The sequence below is a fragment of the Battus philenor genome, unplaced genomic scaffold, assembly GCF_028537555.1.
Source record: "Battus philenor isolate CCGP_79_NKW_IND1 unplaced genomic scaffold, ilBatPhil1.0.hap1 SCAF_24, whole genome shotgun sequence".
NCBI classification, from domain to species: Eukaryota; Metazoa; Arthropoda; class Insecta; order Lepidoptera; family Papilionidae; genus Battus; species Battus philenor.
The window spans coordinates 8,933,286-8,954,839 of NW_027181687.1; the positions used below are offsets into that span (position 1 = coordinate 8,933,286).

Here is a 21,554-nt window from a genome sequence, read left to right on the forward strand (position 1 = left end):
TTGATTTATAATGTGAAGACAAAAGTGTGAACATTGTATAATGCGATAAAGTGGGCGACTTTGTGACTTTTATGAACAAGATGGCGTCGAATTCGGTTTTCCGTTTTCTTATTCTGTTAACGGCTTTGGTGTGGCTTCTGAACGCTGATCGTAATAATACGAGGAAGAGGAGAGAACCTTGGACGAATGGCAGCTGGTTGTGAGTATTTTTTTTATAATTATTATTACATATAATCATTACTATTGCTATTAATCGCGATGACTTCAACATCATCATGTAAGCTGACAGACGCTTACTGCAAAACCTTGCCTAACGGTCGCAACAATTATCGATCTTGCACTGCCGGCATTCAGCGACTTACCGGGACCTTATTTATGTCGCGGGAGCACCTAGTGGAGGCCCACACACGAAGATCTTTCAGCTCTAATATCTGTAGGTTGGACACGGGCGATGTACATTGCACACTGCCTCTGAAACGAGGTCTCTCACTTTGGACTTCTTTGGCCGAATTTCTTCACGATATTCTTGCTTGAGATAGCCTGCGAGATGGGAAGTTGAAGTAACAGTGGGCATGTTACAAAGCTCGCGGAACAGTCCGGTGGAGCGTGAAGGTTCTGGAATGGAGACCACGGACCGGTAGCGTAGGACGCCTACTCACAAGGTAGACAGACGATCTTATTTAGGTCGCCGGAAGGCTCTGGATGCAGGCCGCTTCCAACCAGGCCTATTAATAATCAATGGCATCTGATGATGATGAAGTATATCATAAGTACATAAGTTTAAAAACAACCATGGTAGACGTTTAGAAAAAAATATTCCAATGTTCATGTACAAGGTGTTCATATTTTATTTATAAAATAATCAAGAGAACCGTTGATAAAACTACGAAAACGTGTATACAGTGTAGAAAATAATGAGTAAAAGAAATAGAAAAAAACACTATCAGAAACCTTCATCATGTGAATAAATCATTATTCAATCTATACTTGCTATGTACATTCTTGATTTGATCCAAATACGATGCGTCAAACATGAATTTGGTTCGTTAATAAAACACATGCGGCCCGTAGATGTTATGGGAATTTGGGAATTCATAACATCGACGAATGTCAAATAAAAGAAATCCCTATCGGGGTTCAAAATATAGTATCCGTAAAAAGGAGCTGTCAACGGAAAATCAACTTTCTTTTTTAAATAACAAACGAATGTTGATGTGTCAGCTGATGCTAATAATAAATAAAATTAGTCAAAAGTGAAGCGATATTTTATAATATTATATTAAACGCTTAGCGATATTATAAGCGCTATTCCGGCACTGACATATGAAATGTCAAAAACCTTGATTAAATAATAATGTGAGTTTTAAATCAAACTTCTTTTCAGAACATTACCGTTATAGAAAGATTTATGTAAAAGAAGGGTAACTTTAATATGTAACCATTTTATTTTTTATTTAGATTCACAAATACTGTTTGCACGATGTCATTCAAAACTAAATATATACAATAAAATTCTTTATTCAACAAAGGATGGATAACATCTCTTATTGAACTTAAGATGAGTGTGTGAGAAGAGACAAAATAAAGTCAGCCGAAGAATATACCATAATATATATAGAATATAACAAAATTAATATTGACATTACATAAAGCCGAACAACACCTTATTTCCAATGTGTGCTTCTAACTTCTATAAAATTATTAACACTATAGTAGCTCACAAGACATAGCGAGCAAAACAAATGGCTGCTTGGGTCTTGAGGTTTTGGAGAGATGACCATCAACCGGCAAGAGCCGCGTAAGACGTCAGTCCACAAGGCGTACAGACGACCTTGTCCAGGTCGCCGCTTCCAAGTGGACATATTTGTCCAGCAATGGAGGTCCTGTTGCTGAAATCATTATGAAAAGGAGCGCCAAACCTTTCGTCTATCGGTTCCTTATATTGGATTATATTCATACCGATCTTAGGCAATTTTTTCAAGAGCAAAACTTAAGGTAATAGGTCCAAGAAGTTAAAGAATAGGAGCGCTAACAAGTAGGTGACAAGATTTTAATTAATAAAACCTTGACGCCTGCATAACATTCACTGTATGACGTTTTACTTCCTCTTATATTTCTAATAGAAGCGATAGAAAGAGACTTGCATTTCTTCCGACGACTTTTACATGGACGCCGCCCAAATTGTTCAAGAACCTTCTACGTGGTAAGTGGCGTGGTGTCCACTCCAGAACCTTAATTTGTTATGCTGCCTATGTGGCTGCCACTTCAACTCGTCAATCCGCTTGGCTATTTCGATATATTACCACCAAGTAATTACCTTATTCCTTTTAACGATATTAAAAACTTTTTTCGTATATATAAAGATACGTTTACACCTTATAAAAACTTAACAAAACCGAATGGTATTACAAATATAAATGTAATCGTTTATGTAAAAACGAGGTAATATATATTATTTTAAACTTCAATGTACACGGCCCCTTATGTGACGGTACGCTACGTGATATGTCTAGACTGGGTCCGGGCTCAGGTGTTTTCATACTTTCCTAATAAAACTAACTTATTGTGGATTGGGAATTGGAAAAATTCAACGCGTGTGTGCTAGAATAATATTTATATTTTTATTCTATTTCATTTATATAGGTAATAAATAAATAAATAATAAATAAAGGGTAATTGAATTGTTAGTTTCTTTGCTGACAAATGAAATACATTGACCCCTTTGACGCTTTTACATCTTTTTTTCTGTCGCCATATTCACCCTGCGCTCAGTCTGATATGTTACTTTATTATATTTTTTTTTCTATTAGACGTCGACAAGCTTATTATTTCTGGCAGTACAAATTCTGCAGGGACTGATGGTAAACAATAATATGTAGTAATCTATATAATGAAAACGTTTTTTCTTACTATGTTATCAATACCTTATTTATTATTACAGAAACCATTGATATTTAGATAGTGTAGCATAAATTGATTAATATAAATTGATGATCTATACATCCACCATTTAAAGCTTTGACACCTATTTTCAATCCACCTGTATTACTAGCTATCTAAATATACTATGTGCTAGTAAAAATTTTCAAGTAGTCCAATAGAAAACAGAAATAAAACGTATTTAAGTGATCACTTAATTTGTGTTTAATGTATTAATAATAAAGCACGATTATTATCAAAAATATTTTTTTTGAATACTCCAATACTGTAATAATATAATTATATTTTTAGTGCAATGTTTTATTATACACGATTATTTTGTTTCATTAAATCCTAACATACCTTTTTGGTTTTGAAAGATGTCAAACGTTTGACAGCTAAGGACAGGTGTTTTAATTTAGTCTGTGGTTTTAATGGGATAAGAAAATTGTTATTTTCACTCGCCGTTTTTGGTGTCTCGCTCTTTAACGAAAATATGAAAATCTGATTAGACGAATCTATTGAGCGGTTTTCGAGCCTTGCTCTTACTGACACGTTTGACTATATATTTAAAAAGCATTTCTGCTATTCTATTGAAAGTTCAAATAACTACTGACATGGATGTATTCTTAAACCTAGAGATATTGAACGGAGCTTGATAAGCTTCTACGGTGGTCTTTTCATATAACATCGCTTTTCATCAATTTTAATTTTTAAATCACGATTTAATCAAATATATAAAATAATGCATCATGTATTGAAAATAATCATTAATATATATAAAATATGTGTGCAGTCGTATAAAACTGGAGCTAGACGGCGAACCCGGACAAAATTAATAGGCACCCAAACAGGTTCCGAACAAAAGAATCCCGACACTAGTTCGACCCCCGGTTTCTCATTAGCCCTACTTAAACATTATTACAGGGCCATTATGTTCGCGCCTCCCAGTGAACTGATGTTGAGAATTACGAGAGATGATATTACCATTTTTAATTATCTATTTCGTAAGGCTATTAAATTTCGAGATTGTCTAAGGAATGCGGAGGTGTATAATCGAACTTAAGTAACCGACACTGCCCAGTGGAATGGCAAGTTGACCTAGCATTGTGCAGGCCCTGCAGAACAGATGACCACTGGAACCTTAAGGTTCTGAAGCGGAGATCCCGGACCTATCAGCGCAGAATAAAACGTCCACCTTGAAGGTGGATAGACATTCTAGCTAAGGTCGTCGAAAGACGCTGGACCCGCTGGATGGAAATCTTTAAAAGATCCAACTATAGACATCATACGGCTATAGTGGAGATGATGAAAAAAAATACTTCATTATTTAAAATTACCTGCAGGGCAATGCCTCTACCAAAATAGCCTAAAAAATATTCTTTGCGGGATATTTTCTCAAAGATAAGTTCGAAGGCGCCACATAAGTTAAGACGTGGATAAGTCCGCTTAGGCAACCCGCACCAGACACAGGACAGAAGACAAGGCTAGTAGACGAACATATTAGGATCATTAGAAGATATTGAATACTGGGCGCTTCTAACTAGTCCTATAGGAAATCTATTGAGAGGTTTATGTTCACCAGATTACTGACTAAAATAAAATCTTGTGCAGACTGATCGAGCAAGTGCGCGTATTATTTTCTTATTTTCATTTTATTTTGCTTTTTATTTATAATTTATTTCTCGAATTGTGTTGATATTGAGCTCTGGCGGAGGTCCATGAAGTTCTCTGAGACTCTCATGATCTAAATGCTTTAACAAAGTCGTCTGACTGCCTTGTGTGTGGACGTTCTAGGATCAGTTACACAAACATTGCAATGTAAATAAATGTTTATTACACAATTTTAAATTATAATGCTAATAGTATTTATCTTTCTTCAACTGCATTATATAAACTGCTTTGTCTATAAAAATTAAAATAAAAGATTTATTGTCAGATCAATTGAAAGAAAAAAAATGAATTAGAAAATGGTTGGTAATAACAACACCTTTAATATAAAACCAACGCAGGTAATTCAATACTTCCATAAACCGTCGAAAGTTTTATTTCGAGTAAGTGATATAAATAATATACGTTTTTTTATTTTTCTTCCTCTTCTAGCGCTTAATTTATCTTTATTGTGGCGATTTATTGTTATTTATTGCTGCGTTATCTCTAATTTGAATTAATTAATTAGTTTACTACATCGTCTACTGAAATATTTTGTTAATTATAAAATATTCTCAAACACTTTTTATGAAAGTTATCACAACATCGTCGTACACGAATAATGGAACTTAAGTCACCATCATCATCATGTCAATCGATGGACGCCCTCTGTAAGATATAGGCCTTTTCCAAAGATCGTTGTGAAGAGTGAGAGAGAGGTCTGGCGCTGCAGGCACCCAGCGAGTTCCCGCGACCTTAACTATGTTGTCGGCCTACCTGGTGAGGGGGGGGGGGGGGCTACTCTCGCCGCGTCGACCGGCTTGTTGCAAATGGCTTGCTATCAGACGAACATTTCTTCGAGGTATGTCGGTTACTTTGATTCTTCTGCAGTTCTCATCATTTCTGATTCAATCCTGTCCATTGCCCTCTGAGTGGCTTATCTTAAACGACCTCGTCTAAGCTTCATAAGTCATCACCGGTAGCACATCCGTCAAACGCCTTCATCAATAAACGTTGCAACATTACGGAATTTGTGGAATTTAAGTAACAACAGATTATAAAATGTTTGACTATTGAGTAAACTTGACAATTTGGAGCTGGCGAGAAAAATATTACTTTAGAAAATAATTAGCAACCGTTGAACACGACAGACATAATAAAGTTATATTCAAATATTATATAAATAATGTTTTGATAACATAATATTAGTTTGAAATAAAGAAATTTATATTATTTTACTTTCTTATATATTATATAACAGAATATTCATTAAAATCAAAAGCCAGATGTTTATGTAACTTGTTAATAATATTTATTTTATTTTAACAAAACACTTTTGCTAATTTTTTTCAATAGGCGTTTTCAAAAGTTCCTTTAGTAGTAAAAAGTGAAAATATGAGTTTTAATAAATAACAAATGTTTATATATTATCCATACAAATGTATAATAATAATGTTTTAAATCTAAGTTGAGTAACACAATTAATAAATAAATAAAAGAATTTCGCGCGACTCTGTAATTGATATTTACTACGTTTTTTGGATTTTGTTTACCTATAGTTTATAGTTTTTTTTTTTTTCAAAACACTGTTTATTCTTCATTAGTATTTAAATATATTCTAATCTTTCCTTTATCTTTCGTCATTAGCAAATCTTGTTTGCGTGTTGACATTACCAGCTTGTCTGCATTTTAGGTGGGAAAGAATTACAGTCCATTTTCTTTATGCTTAAGACTGGACATTATTTATCTCACGGGATTGATACGCTGTGCTTAAGTCATTCTAGAGGGTGCACTATGCAAGGAACGGGTGCAAGGGACCCGAAAGACATAAGGATGGGTTTTCTCTCGCAACACATTTAGTGACTCGGTACGGTTTTGCCCATAAGGGCCGAACTTCACTCGCTCTTTTAGTTCTACGTCATCATGTCAGCCTTTAAACGCCCAGAGATTGGTATAGTTCACCTCCAAAGATGGTCACGATAACTGGTTGACTTTGACTATATCACGGACATGCAGTGGTAGTCGTGCAACAAAGTGCACCGCCCGCCAGCCCGCTGATAAATGCGTATGCGGCAAACAATGCGAATTACACAACTGCCACCGTTAAACCACTCAACACGTGTTTCACCCCTCCACCGGACATCTGCAGGAGTTATGTTACACCGATTAGTGCCAAACACAAAGTGCCGCTAATCGTGTAAAATAACAATAGTAGCAAAAATAAATTCCTGTTTACGAGAAGTAAGAATAAAACTGTCTTTTAGGCGAACTTAAAACTTAACATTAAATAAGTGAATAATATACAAAATCAAATGAAACACAAAATGAGACGTTATCCAAAGTTTCATTTTGTCAATTTATAAACATTTGTTCTTCATAGGAAAATCGAAAATATATTATCAAAATTAGGCTAAAGAGGCGACATTTTTAAGTTGAAAACTACAGGCCTATATACACCGTTAAGCGTTACGTTGTATCACAAATTGTGGAAGAATCAGATTGGTATGTAATGACGCCACCAATTAAGTTTTCATTTGGACGGAATAAGAATCCATTAGTTCAGGGATGATCAACACGCGGTCCGTTGAATATCTCAAAGCATTTATTTTACCGATTTTCTCTTATCTATATATTGTTATAAAATTCATTATAATAAAATGGTGTTACATGCTAAACCGAAACTATTAATTAATAATAACCACCAATCAAAACTAAGTGATGAATGATAAGAAAGCTGCGTAAGTATTGTTAATACGCTTGTATCGAAAAAACGGTGCCAAATTTCTCATTAAAATTGTTGAAAATATTCTTATTTTGTATTAAAATTTGTACATTTTCTTATTCTTATTCTCATTAAAAGTAAAGTTTTGTAAATTATTACTAAGTGTTATATCGTGTGCAAAAAAATATTAAATTTAAATTGTGACCGTTGATTAAAAAGGTTGCTTACCCTCCATTAGTCTAATGATTTGTCAAATAACTTGAAATAAAAAAAAATGTTTTGTCTGCGTTTTATTTTGTCAACATCATAAATCGCTAAACAAACACATGTGAACGCACTATATTATCAAGATAAAAAAGTAATAAAGTATTATTGTTAATAGAAACATTGATATAAATTTTATCGAACTATTAACGATTTCCAAAAACCACAATATGATTAAATGTCAATTAAGGACCTATAAAAGGTCGAGATACTGTATTATTTTATTAAAATAATAAAATGGCGTCGAAAGTTATACTTCTCGGGACAATTTTCCTATTTTACCTGGCAACATCGGTGCTGGGGAACGGTGATTTAACAGCTGGCTACACTTACGGCAAGCAGTTGATACACCACGAGATTTATACGAAAAAGGCCCTGCCGCTACAGAAGAGGGTCGAAGAGGTGGAAATTAAGGCGCCGGAGAACAGGACTATACAAGGAATTATCGTCAAGGATATGAAAGGGAACGGTGAGAGTTATATAAAGCGTGGAGGCATCGGGATGAATAGTGTCACTTTGAAATTGAAGAGTGAAAAAGGTCATGGTTTCAAATTTTCAGTCGATGTTTATGCGTAAGTTTTTGATGGAAATTTTATGCAATAAAAGTGATTTAATTTTCATTTTAGTTTCTTTTATAATAACTTTTCCTTGTCATCAACATATGTAGGATGTTCACTACTCTACATAGGTCTTCAATAAGACTTGTTGTAAGCGGCCTGCATCCACCGTCTTCCGATAACGATAACAAAGTCTGTCTACCCTGTGTGTGCACGTCTTACGCTGCAGTTTTTGGCCCATGGTCTCCGCTCCAAAAGATCTACGTCCTCCGTCACCTTAACTTGTCAATCCGCTGATCTACATTCCAACGAACTACTTCTCCTAATGATCATGTATTAAATTTCTGGTGAATCTTTTATCCTCTAAGTTCACAGTTTAGAGTAACCAGTTTGATTTTTACGTTACACCATGCTCTTTCTCAACCTTCGAACAACGACCATTATTCATATTTTTAACATTTATTCTTATTATTATTCGTTATGGATCACTAATAGTTGCCACTTGTGTACGTTATACTAAGAGTGCCAGAGCTTTCTTTTCACAGCGACATCTACCTCCCGTTAGTTGAAAAATTCTTGTAGACATGCTCACAGTCTTACTTTGGGATCGCCTTTTTATAACCCAATTCACTCATAGCTGGCGCATCTCGCTATTGCCTTCACACCTTGTTCTAGACAAGGAAGCGGCGTCCTTAAGATATCTTTACCGATTCCATCACTGGGTTTCCATAATCTAAGCGTCACACCACACGTGCTGCAGACACTCACAACATTGCAAGCGCTTATTCCACTTCAACAGCATTTACTCAGTCTGCGACAAATTGCACACAAAAATGTGTGCAACAAAATCAGCTATGACATAAATCCGAAGGCCGTGCAACTTGATTTGTCTGTCTAGTAACAATTTTTGGTAAGTTCAAGGACATTTTCCTTACGTGAACTCAGTTCTAACTAAAACTCTCGGGGCTAACGGTAAAAATATCATTAGAAACAATAGTAGAGTTTTTGCTATAATAGCATGATTTAACATGAGGTTAAAATTCCACAACAAAATCAGACGGTTTTTTTTTTATGTTCATTACTTTTACAATATTCTTAATACAGCTGTAAAGCAACTTATTTGCAAGCTTTGTTATCATTTAAATAATCGTTTTAACTGTAATAAGATTTTTTTGGAAGGTTATGTTTATTAAACTTTTAAAATTTACTACATTACAATTCAGCGACATCACATGAAAGTGTAATGTTTACGTAATATTGTCCACAGTTGCTCAAGGAGAGTTACTAGTTTAATTTTTTATATCTTGCGCCAACTTTTTGTACATCGCTCTTTTTCTTATATTTGTTGATAGTATTGTGTACATAAACATGATTATCAACAGGCGTCAAATACCATGAAGACCGTCGAACTTCTATAGCCTTTTGGAAAAAAGTTACTAAGTGAAATCGAAGCAGTGTGACTGCTTTATCCTTTCATGGCCCTGCCGCATAAGTGTATATCATGAAGAATTTTGATGTCTATATTGACGCCTAGCTTACGGTACAGCGGTTAGGTATATACTAATTATAAGGCGATGGAGTAAATAAAATTACTATAGTGCTGCCAAAACCGCTATACCGCACTTAGTGAAAGCGCAGCGCTGTGGGCGTTAAGGAAAAACGTTGATAGATGTAAATTTAATGTTCCCCAATCTTATTTAAAATACGTGTATGTAGCAAACCCCAATCGAGGCTCAAGCGGGTACCATCATGCTATGTTACTTCAAAAGAGGCTTTTCTACCTCAAGCTCGCGAAAAAGAGTCTTGTAAACACATCCATAGTTTATTAGCTCTTCGGGCCTTATTGACAAACTGAGAATAGTTGAACAAGCTATGGAGAGGGCTATGCAGGAGATTTTTCTACGAGATCGAATCTGTAATAAGGAAATCTGTAGAATATAATTAACATAGTCCAGATTGGCAAGTTGAGATAGAAGTTGGCAAGACACATAGCGTATAGGACAGCACCACGCAATGGTAAGGCAGCATGCAACCTCCACCTCACTGATAGACAATCTTATTGTAAGAAGACGATGAATACAGACAATACAATACTATGATGAATATGATGAGTGATAAAAGTCATGCATTATATAGGATTAACTGTATTCGGTAATTACCACAGAGTCTATATTTGGTTTATATGTTATTGACATATAGGAAAGTGATCCTGCTAACGAATGCCGTACTAAAATTTGAACATAAAAATAGACTCATTAATATGTAGCTAATGTATTACAATCTGATTGGTTAGTATCAATAAAGGCTAGATAGTATTTCAATAAAGCTAATGACCATACGCATCAAAACCACATCGGGTAATTACCATAGAGAACGCCAAACGTTTACACAATCCATTCCGTTTGTCCGCAGTAGTCAGACATTATTTTAATTGATTGCAAACAAAAACAAGTAGAATACATCTCTATAACAAAAGCATAGAGTTGAGAAGCGCATGCTGATGTTGTAAATGGATGGCAAGTCGATACTAGTGACCTCTGTCCTCTTGCTATCCTTGTTGATATCGTTGATACGTCAGTTAAGTGTATTAAAATGTATCTGCTAGGTTTACATGCAATCTTAGTAAATGTAACAATCAGATAAAATTATCGATATGAAATTAATATTATCTATTTTTACTATTTCTATTGGACTACAGCAATAAATTTGAGTTTTTGCATTTAATTATTATTAATTTATAAATACTTTTTATAAAGTATGTTAAAAAAATATTAATGCATATTTTAAAGCGTGTCAAATATTTTTAAAGGTCGTGACAATTTTTTTTTATATTTCGGTTTTTAATGTTATACATTGCTAATGATTTTTATTTGAATAACGATTTATATATACACACATATATATATATATATGTATATATATGTATATATATGTATACATATATGTATATATATGTATATATATATATATATATATATATATATATATACATATCTAAGAACTTTAAAATATTTGTAACTTTAATCAAATTACAGAATATAAATATAGCGCACACGCCCCATATTGCTGATCACTGCAGTCACAATACTTTTGTATTAAATTATTCTTGCGCGTTCGAATGCGAATTCGAATGCCGATTTGAATTGCCGATCTGACACTTTTTTCATATCGAATATTTAAAGCAAATAATAAAAAATAATAACACACAAACATAGCTTAGATTTTTAAATATATTTTTTTAGCGTAAAGGAAAATGTTATGTAAGCCCACCTTTATAAAAACGTACTGTACTGTTTACTGCTCCAAATAAAGCTTGTTTTCTTTGAATCAGAAATATTTGACCCGTTTAATAAATTTTAGTAGCTGTCCATACCGCGTTTGATGAACGTCCGTTGCAGAGTATTATTAAAAATAAATAAAGATGTCTTTAAAAAATCTCTTAGTGATCTGTGCTTTAATGGCCATGGTAAACTGTAAAAGTGTCATAGTAGGCCAAACATTTAGCGGCAGTAACCATTTGAATAAATTCATCGAAGAAAATGTGCAAGCATCGAGTATACCATTTTTTAAAAGAGTGAAAGAAAATGTTTATGAAGTGCCAAACACATATAAAGATAATATTATCAAAGGTATAGCTATAAAAGACTTAGATAATGGCTTGGCTGAACCGTCGATAACGTTAGGTGGACTCGGTTTTAATTTTGTGAACATTAAACTTAAGAGTGAGAGAGGATCAGGTTTAAATTTTGTTATTGAAATATATGTGTAATTTCAAAACAGTTATAACATATCTTTTTCTAACGCTGGAGTTTTTTTATCAACTATGAGAACAATACATAGATAATAAATAAATTTCTGGATATAATATAATGTTTTTTTTATTAACTTCTTATATAATACTCTTTATTGTAATTGTAACATCAGAAAAAAAGCAGACAACCATAATATGGAAACAGTAGAGGGACAAGAAGTGGATTATCAACGTGTATATTGTACAAAATAAGGAAATAAATACATGATTTACTCAAAAACACAAATAATCATTTAATGGAATCAGGCGTTACCTTGCGGAAGTTCATCCTACGTAAGAAAAGGACAAATAACCTAATACCTAAGTAAAAAAGAAGTGATTTGAGGGTAGCAGTTGTGTAATTCGCATTGTTTGTCGCATACACATTTATCAGCGGGCTGGCGGGCGGTGCACTTTGTTGCACGACTACCAATGCATGTGCGAAAGTGGCTAAATATTGGTCCTTTTCTAACAAATATAATCGTCATGTAAGCCGATTAGGTTTCACTGCAAGGTATAGGTCTCCCCAAAGATCTTCACAATGACCAGTCTTGCGCTGCCCTCATTCAACTACCTCCCACAACCTTGACTATGTAGGCGTTCCACCTAAAGGGAGCCCCCCCAATGCCACTTCAAACGAGCAAATCTTCGAGTTATGTTTGTGACCTTCGTTCGTTTAACCCTTTCCACTCCAAGGCTGTTATGTAGCATCGATAAAATTTACTTGAATTATAGTATCTTGCGATTCTAGAATATGTTTCATTTATTCGTGATTCAAACATTTTAGTAACAAAAATATTTCCTGTTTTAAAATTTTTCCGCAAAAAGAAGTATGACACCATGTCGACAGTGGAGCTTGTGGAATAAAATCAGTGTCGAGTGACACTCGACATTGGAGTGGAAAGGGTTAAGAATCTCCTTTTAGATTACAAATATATGATATATTTGCTAATATAAACATTCGTAAATATTGATATATAATATTAATAGTAATTACATCACGTAATTCTCACTACGAATGTTATAAAACATTTTTAAAACGTTTTTTATAATTTTTTTTTGCAAGATCTCAAAACAACGAAAGCGGACGTACGTCATTCTACGTAATATCGGACCAACAACAATAGTTAACAAAGTTAGAGGTACCTCAAAATAACTATGTCGCTGTGCGTGTCTATTTCTTTTCCGCGACGAGCACTATGTAAATGAAAAGTTATAATTTACAAGAAATTAACTATAACTAAAACTTTTGGCAATGATTTAAAATGGTGAATGTATAGGTCATTTGTCGTCAATTAATGTATGCTACTGGTAGCAGTGGTAGCCCAGCCGTAAGGACTTGCGATCGTAGGTCACGAGTTTGATTCCCGAAATATAATACTCGTATTATGCAAATCTTATGTAATTCATACTTTGTTCATTAATTATATAAGATTGCCACTGCTCAGAAACAAGTCTTCCAACCGTCAGTGTGCTGAAACAACGACTAAAAAATAATAATCCCCAATTTGATAATTTAAAAAACTTGGAACAAAAACATATTTTTGCAATAATTTTTATTCAATAATTTTTTGTAACGTGATCACGCGGATAAAAATTAAAATATAGAAAGTATTAGCTGTCTTCCGCCTTATTCACGTGGCGCGCACTGCCTTTTATGGTTGTACTTTCATCAAATTTAGTTTTGGTTATTTGTAACATGCCGAAAATAAATTCTGACTAGAAAAAATTTTTACGTATATTGGCTATTGTTTTCAAATATTTATTATTTCTGTTAACGACCCTTCCAACCCCGTATTACGTGTACTGTTCTTAGGTGACCCCTACTCGGTTATAGGAATATTCTTAATAAATTCAACCTCAATATAAAAAATAAGTCACCAAGAGAGAGACAGAGAGAGAAGTTACTGTTAAAAAGTTAACTCCTTGTTTAAAAAAATGTGTATAATATTGTACATTTTTAACTAGGAAGTAATATAATTGCACGTTGAATGAATTAAATACAATAAAGATAATCTGTATCCGAAAACCAAACATTTTAAGAAAAACTATTTTGAATATATTTGGCGTCAAATCTTACTTTTAATTTCTTATCCACTATGTATTTTACTAGGCGTTGCGTTGCTTACGAATCATGCCAATTGACCTCCTGCACCGACCTCGGGATTGTCTTCGAACGATTCAGTCCCCACTGAGCGTTCTAACAGACAGACGCATCGAAGAAATGGATTATAAAATATTGCTAGCGCTATGCGCTGTGCTATCCGTTGTACATTCCAAAAGCGTGATAGTCGGACAGATTTACGATCACAATGGTATTGTTAGAAAAGTCTACGATAGAGTGTTTGAATCATCCGGAATACCGCTTATAAAAAGAGAGCAGGAAGTTTACTTCGAGTATCCACTAGGAGATCAGAAAATAAAAGGTATTGCAATCAAAGATTTGGAGAATGGACTAGCGGAAGCTGCAATCAACCGTGGTGGTTTAGGTTTTAACTTTGTGAATATCAAATTGAAAAGTGAACGCGGATCGGGTTACAAGTTTTTAATAGAGATATTCGCTTAAGTGTGAGTTGGTTTGTTAAGTTAAGGTTTGTGTAATGTCTTATTAAAATTGACTTCTAGTATTTTTTGTTTTCTTTACAACCCTTCATTTAGATTATTTATCACGTTTGACACTTGGTAAATAATATTACTTTGTTTCAAGTATTACTATTGTCAGTCAGTTGTGTTTTTGTTATGTTCTGCAATTTCGGCTGCAAAAAGTTACTAAGATGTCAAACCGTTATTAATCTCTCTAAATGTACGTAAATAGGAAATGTAGTTCCCGTTTGAAAGAGACGTAATTGTAAGATTACTGAATCATCTCCGGTTTCATAATTTATTTATATATCATTGCAATGACTAACCTACGTCTGTTTTTTGGAAAGATTCATAGAACAGAGAAGAAGACATACATATGCTACTTATTTCTCTTCTATTTTCATACTATGATTGTCTGGAATAAATTGCCTCGTGTTGCTATGTGTTATATTTTCTACCTTGTACAATAAAGAGCATAAAACAATTGTAATTAAAGTTAAAAGGAAAAAGTAGAATTGTAATGATAAAAAATAAATGTTATTAAATAAAAATATTATAATTACTCAGAAAACCGCTCCAAAATTATTTTACATAACTTGCTAATGCTATTAAGGTGCAAGTTCCACTACAGCTCCGACAGTTTTTGATTCTGACGAGGTAATTCATTGATGAAGGCTAGGAATTTGTAATAAAATAAACATTACATTTAAAAGTAAAATCACTGTTCATATTTGCAAAACGATTAACACAGATCTACATAGCTGCCATATTTGACATTTGATTATTTTTTATCTATGTTTTCATTATAAAAATGAGATCACTTATATCGTTGTAAATAAAGATAATTTTTTTAGTGTTTATAATATTGCATGGTCGATGATGTCATTTACTCAAACAACTGCGACTTTATTTTCCTCTTTCCTTATAAGCGTAGAGTGAGTAAGTCGATATCTATTAACAAATAGCTAGACAAATTCTTAACATATCGTGTGTTCTCGGCCTTGTCCGCCTGGCTCGCGTTCAAGCGAGGGCGGTCAGGAGAGGCCGTGTAGCTCTCGTCGCCAAATAGCCCTCGCTTCGTACAACTTACACCACACAACAGTCACAACATTATACACCTACATGGTTGTAGTCCCTTTTTATGCAAACGTCGTTGGAACAGAGATACGATCACCCAGCGGTAATTTTTTAGCTCGCGGACCTCTGTATCGCGAGCACAGTTTTGGTAAAGCTGCACAACGCCAAAGTGCTGCGAAAAATACGTATGAAATACATAACATTGTCACTGGTCACAAAGTGTAAAAAAAGTAACCTAAAAGGCATAATACAAGACTAAAAGTCTTATTAATGGCTGTACATTTCGAACCGAAAAGGCTTGTTATCGAATAAGAAAAATATTACAAGTCTTTAAACAAGATTACATTACATATTGCTAAATTGCAATCACTTGTTGAATTTATTTTCCTCTTTGAATCAATTGCAGTGTGTTTGGGCGATAAGACGAATGATAGTCGAAACTCATTACATAGAAACTAGTATCACATTAAGTTCCTCTTAAATGACAGCCTGCACTTTGTAGTAAAGTGATGAGAGTTCCAAACATACTCTGGTCACAATTGTTCTCAATGTAGTGGTTAAAATCCTTTACAGTATGGTTGAGTTTTATAACTTGTTGTTATTAAACCCGAGTATCATTAAAATAATATCGTGATTTAAAAATCAGGTAAATTTTGTTACCTAATATTTTCCGAATTTCTTTTAAATCTATTTTACAGTAATCCTCGTCTGACAAAACTTACTTTTGCCAACGCTTTTTCCAGTCCTGGAAACCGTCGGAATAGTTTTATTTTTTTTCGGTATAACCCTCGATTTAGTTTTTATCGCCTCAATCGTGTCAAAACGACATCCCCGCATTAGGCTTTGAGTTTTCTGAATAGCTAGAAGCCAAATCAGATGAATATTGTGATTGCGGAACGAGCCGAGTTTTGATGTTTTTTTTTTTTAAATTATTGATCGATTTCGGCGAAAATCGACACTAGATTCCTTTGACAAAATTGAACCCTTTGAATAACTCGTATAACTCGGTGATAAATAAACCTTTTGACCAACAGAGGATTTGTCAATGTTTTAGACAGTTCTACCAACCTAAGAAAAAAATAATCTGCCATCCTAATGCCTGGGAGTTTTAAAGACAATTTCACCTTACTTTTTGATCACCGTAATATGTATAACGGTGGTAATAGTAATGCTCCTGTTTTATTTATTTGGTTGATTAAAATTAAGAATACATCTATTTTTCAAGACGAAATTGAAATTACTCAATGTTCAGCCGATCACGATCTGCGGTGATGAAGAAACGATGCGGGAAGGAAAGTGATGTTATGATGTAAGGATTAATTTAAAAGATCTACTAATATTGTTAAGCAAAACTTTTATTATTTCAAAACATATGTAAAGCTGACTAATACTTTATTACATGAATTATAACTGAGTTTCATTAGTGCAGTATTTTTGTAAGTGCCGTATTTAGATAAAAAGCAGAAATTGTCTAGTCAAAACTATTTTCGTTCGACTTTCTTCGCACTTTCAACATGTTGATTTATATTAAAAACACTTCGAAATTATAAAATCTTTATTACAAATATCATTTAATAATAAATAGAAATTTTATTTTATTTATATATACAAAATTATAATATAAATTATTCTAGTAAATCGTCAACCGCATGCTTTTCATTAAATAACAAAATAATTAAAATGATACATTCAAATGTATTAAACAACAATAAAATTAAACACGTGTTAAGTTTTTTATTACCATTACATAAGCAACTAATATAAATATATTTATTTGCCAATTTGTTTGTGTGCAATTATGAAATTCGTTTGTAAGTATAAAATTTGCTTTGTCATCGTAATTTTCCATTACGAGACAGTTTTGAACTTTTTGCTTATACTTATTAATGATATATGGGTAGATATGTTTTAATTGTTTGCATGTATTGAAAATATGTTATAAATGAATCATTGTATCGAGAACATTTAATATTTTCTAGGGTATCCATCCGTGTAATATATAGCTGCGCCTCCTTTACTATAATATGGAGCGCTGGGGTTATTTGCATAGACTTCAATTTCGAATTTATAACCTCTTAAAATGGATGGACTCTTCAATCCGATTGTCACACTCTTCTCCCCGACTCCACCGCTCTCAATATAAGCTTCCCCATCCTTACTATCTCTTAAATCAGTAACAAACACAGAAGATATCACTTCATTATTCGGAGCATTGATTATGACGTCATCAGTCCTCTTCCACAAAGCAGGATCGGCTTCTTTAATCTCGCTGAACACTTTCTTCGAATGTGGTAATGTGTATCCCAAGCGAATGTCGTTACAATAGACATTACTATTCAAGTAAATAAGGAATAAAATCGCCAGATAGAATTTTGCAAACATTTTTACAATACTTACACGAAATACTATACAACAATGATCAAATCGGAATTATACTTGCTTATATATTATGGGAGTATGCAAACGAATAATGTCGTGAGATCATGGTGACTATATAAGGAATAATTTCGGACAACGTGTTAAAAATCTGTTTAAATTTAAAGTTAACACTACATAGATATCGTACAGTGTTAGTCAACACTAGCAAATATATCTGATACATCCTTAAAATAGAATACAATTTGGTTTGTTAAAATTAACCAGAATTTTTCTTCACGTATGCTACTGACAGATGATATGAATGAAATGTAAAAAGTTATAAGACTGATTTCAATTAGATTTCATTAAAAACTTAAAGGTGTTATTAATAATTAATAGTAGCTCCCCTCTAAGTGGACCGTTGACTTAATCAAGATCGTGTAAAGTCACTGGATGCGGGCAGCTTATGACCAGACTTTGTGACGATCATGGCCTGTACCTTATAATGATAATGATGATGAAACAATAGTTTCGAATAATATCAGTCTTATTTACAAAACAGCCTTTTTACAGAATAACATCACTTGTAAAATTTTTATTACTTGGAAAGTTACTAATGTAAAACATGTACGTTCTTACGTTTTCAATTTAACCCTAATTATTTTATCATGATCATCATTTCGTCCGTACGACGTTTACTGCTGGAAAGATGTCGTTCAGAGATTTGCAATACGAACGATAGATATCGTTCAGAGATTTGCAATACGAACGATTGTAAGCGGCCTGCATTCATAATTTTCCCATTTTCCAAACTACACTGCATCTGCTGGTTATGGGTCTCAACTCCAGAACCTTAAAGCCCAACAGCCATCTGTTCTACTATGTGGCTTTCTCACTGCCACTTCAATTTGCCTACTTTGAAATTGTTAATTACTTAGTTCAAACTGGCTTATACGAAACGTAACCGCGGTCAACAGTGCATACACAGCTTAAATATAATTATAACGAGTAAGCTAATATTACCCAGAATTTACTTCTCATAATATTGAGTCATATCATGTAAGATTTGTTAGATATTATGACGTCACGCGTATCAATTGAAGACCATTGTAGATGTTACAATAAAAACAAATAGTTAAAACACACCGGTTTTGTGTAACGAATGAAAGAAATATTTTATGGTTTATAGTATAAATTTTGTTATTATTTCTGCGTCTTGGAAATATCAAATATGAACATGTCTATTCAAACATCGTCGTCAATCGTCAAGTTGAATGTAAAACGAGACCGAGAAGTCGCGGTGTGTTGTATCAACAATGTAACTAGATCTACATAAAGACGGCCAATTTTACCTACATACACATATGTATATATTATACAGACTTACAAATGGATCATCAATTATATCATATGACCAATTGTAGTACATAATATTTATTATACGCGTACTATATGGATCCATTCATAGAAATGACACGTTCGCATGTTAATGTTAAATGTTAAAATATACAAAAGTACGCCATCATTCGTGTTTTTATTTCCATTACGATTTTCAACATACAGCGTATTGGTCGTATCGATTTATAAATGGCGCGAATTTTGACATTTCTAATTTTGTTACTTTTATCTGTGGCAAAATCACACGATTTGTACCTCGGCTATCCAGATGCTAATTCGAAGTTAATATATAGTAAAATACACCAAGAAAATCCTGCAATATGGGTAAGATCGGAAACATTCACAGTGAATTGTTCGAGAAATGAAGTAATTAACGCTATAAAGATACTCGATTTGAGAGAAGACAAATGGGGCGATTGTTATATAAAAGGAGGCGGTATTGGTGAAAAATTCGTGAAAATTGAACTTGACAGTCCAACAGTTTTTCGTGGCTATAATTTCTGGGTGGAAGTGTACGCCATTGAAACGAACTATTTTCTTTATAACCATGGAAAAAAGTGACTTTGTGAATGTTTAACTTCAATTGTTGCGTTGTTAATGTTAATTATTTAATATTTGCGTGTTCGTGAACATTTCATTTATGAAAGAGCTAATAAGTAGTAATGGTATGAAGTAATAAAACTGTTATAACTAACATTTTTTGTTTGTTTGCGTGGTATTTGATTATTAAGACTTTGATATTATAATCAATGTACCGATCCTATTGAAAATCTACGTGGAAAGCCTTTATCCATCTGCAGATGATTTACGGTTAAAACTACGTCGATGATATAAATTATAGTATAATATATATAGTAATAAGGTAAATATTATTATAATCATAGGGCTCCACAACATATTTCCAATAGGATAAGTTTTTTGACCTCCTTTATTGGGGACCTCTTGTTCCCTCCTGCCATATTTCGTTAAGGAACATTACAGATTATATTATTACGGTAAATACATTTTTCACATTTATTATTTTTATTTTATGTTCTCTTTGCATACTTCATATTTTATTTTGCACCATTCTTTTATTCTTTTGAAAATCTACTTTTCCTCAATTACAAGTCTTCTTCCGTGCATCTTCCCTCCATTACCTCTTCTGCATTCCCCGATCACAGTTTTCATTGGTTATCATTGTTTTTCACAGTATTTATTCATTTGTTTAAATTGTTTACATTTTTAATTTCTTAATGTTTTTTTAATTATTATATTTTAAAATTTTCATTTACTTTTTTAACTTATATATTTTAATAGAAGCACCTTATCCATTTTCTTGTGCTTATAATTTACTATTTTATTTTATTTGTCTTATTCGTCTCATTATCCTATTTTTATTTATTTTATTCTAGTCCTAACTCCTATTACTATGTTTGTAGGCTGCATCAATTCTTTGCAGAATTATAGGAATGTTGGGTACATGTTGTTACCGTCCATAAGGGAGATGATGCTACTTTCTTCTATTAACTTTCCCATCTCGACATTGACATCAGAGTAGAGCTCTTCAAGCGTGGGACAGTCGGTGATAAGGTGCACCACGGTCTGAATAGAATGGGTTCGAAACGTCTTTCGACGACCTTAACAAGATCACCCGTCCATCTTAGGACAGGACATCCTACGCTGCGCTTGACGATCCGTGGTCATCTCCAGAACCGTAAGACCACAGCGGCCATCAGTTCAAACCGCTCAATCACCTACCCACTTCTACTTCAATGTCAATTTGTTGGTTTTTACCTACGCTAATTATTTTATAAATAAATTGTAATTGCGTTTAAATTAAGTATTCATCTTTACCGAATTTTTTTTACTAAATATGTACTAGCATTTATGATTATCATTAGTAATAATTTATTTTTTAAGTTTGTTAATACAAAACGCGCTATGTGACCAGCTAGATTGGCAGTGATACTTTCATTCGTCTTCAGATCTCCTAATTTCTTGTACAGAAATGCTGAGTGTAGAAATCTCGAAGCAGAACAGATGAAAATAGTATCTTATAAAATATCTTAAAAATAATCAAACGTTATCGAATCTTTATGAAATCCTAGTAGTTTTTACAGCGACGATACACCGTAAATAAGAATACAGTTTTTATCCCACATATTTTGGCATGAACTTAACGACGATGCTTAGATAAGTTGGTTCATAAAAACATAGGTTTATCTATCAATCTATCATTTTAAACATCGATCTT

At 33.3% G+C, this 21,554-nt stretch overlaps 1 protein-coding gene across 1 annotated transcript; it reads left to right on the forward strand.

The window, feature by feature from the left end:
* Positions 1-7,792: 7,792 nt before the first annotated feature.
* LOC137924526 (probable salivary secreted peptide) lies at positions 7,793-8,131 on the forward strand. The gene has a single exon (XM_068767915.1). The coding sequence runs from the start codon at positions 7,793-7,795 to the stop codon at positions 8,129-8,131; it is 339 nt and encodes a 112-aa protein (XP_068624016.1).
* The last annotated feature ends 13,423 nt before the right edge of the window (positions 8,132-21,554 follow it).

What these genes read in the sequence shown, in the direction of transcription:
- LOC137924526 (XM_068767915.1), top strand. Translation starts at nt 7,793, where the DNA reads ATGGCGTCGAAAGTTATACTTCTCGGGACAATTTTCCTATTTTACCTG.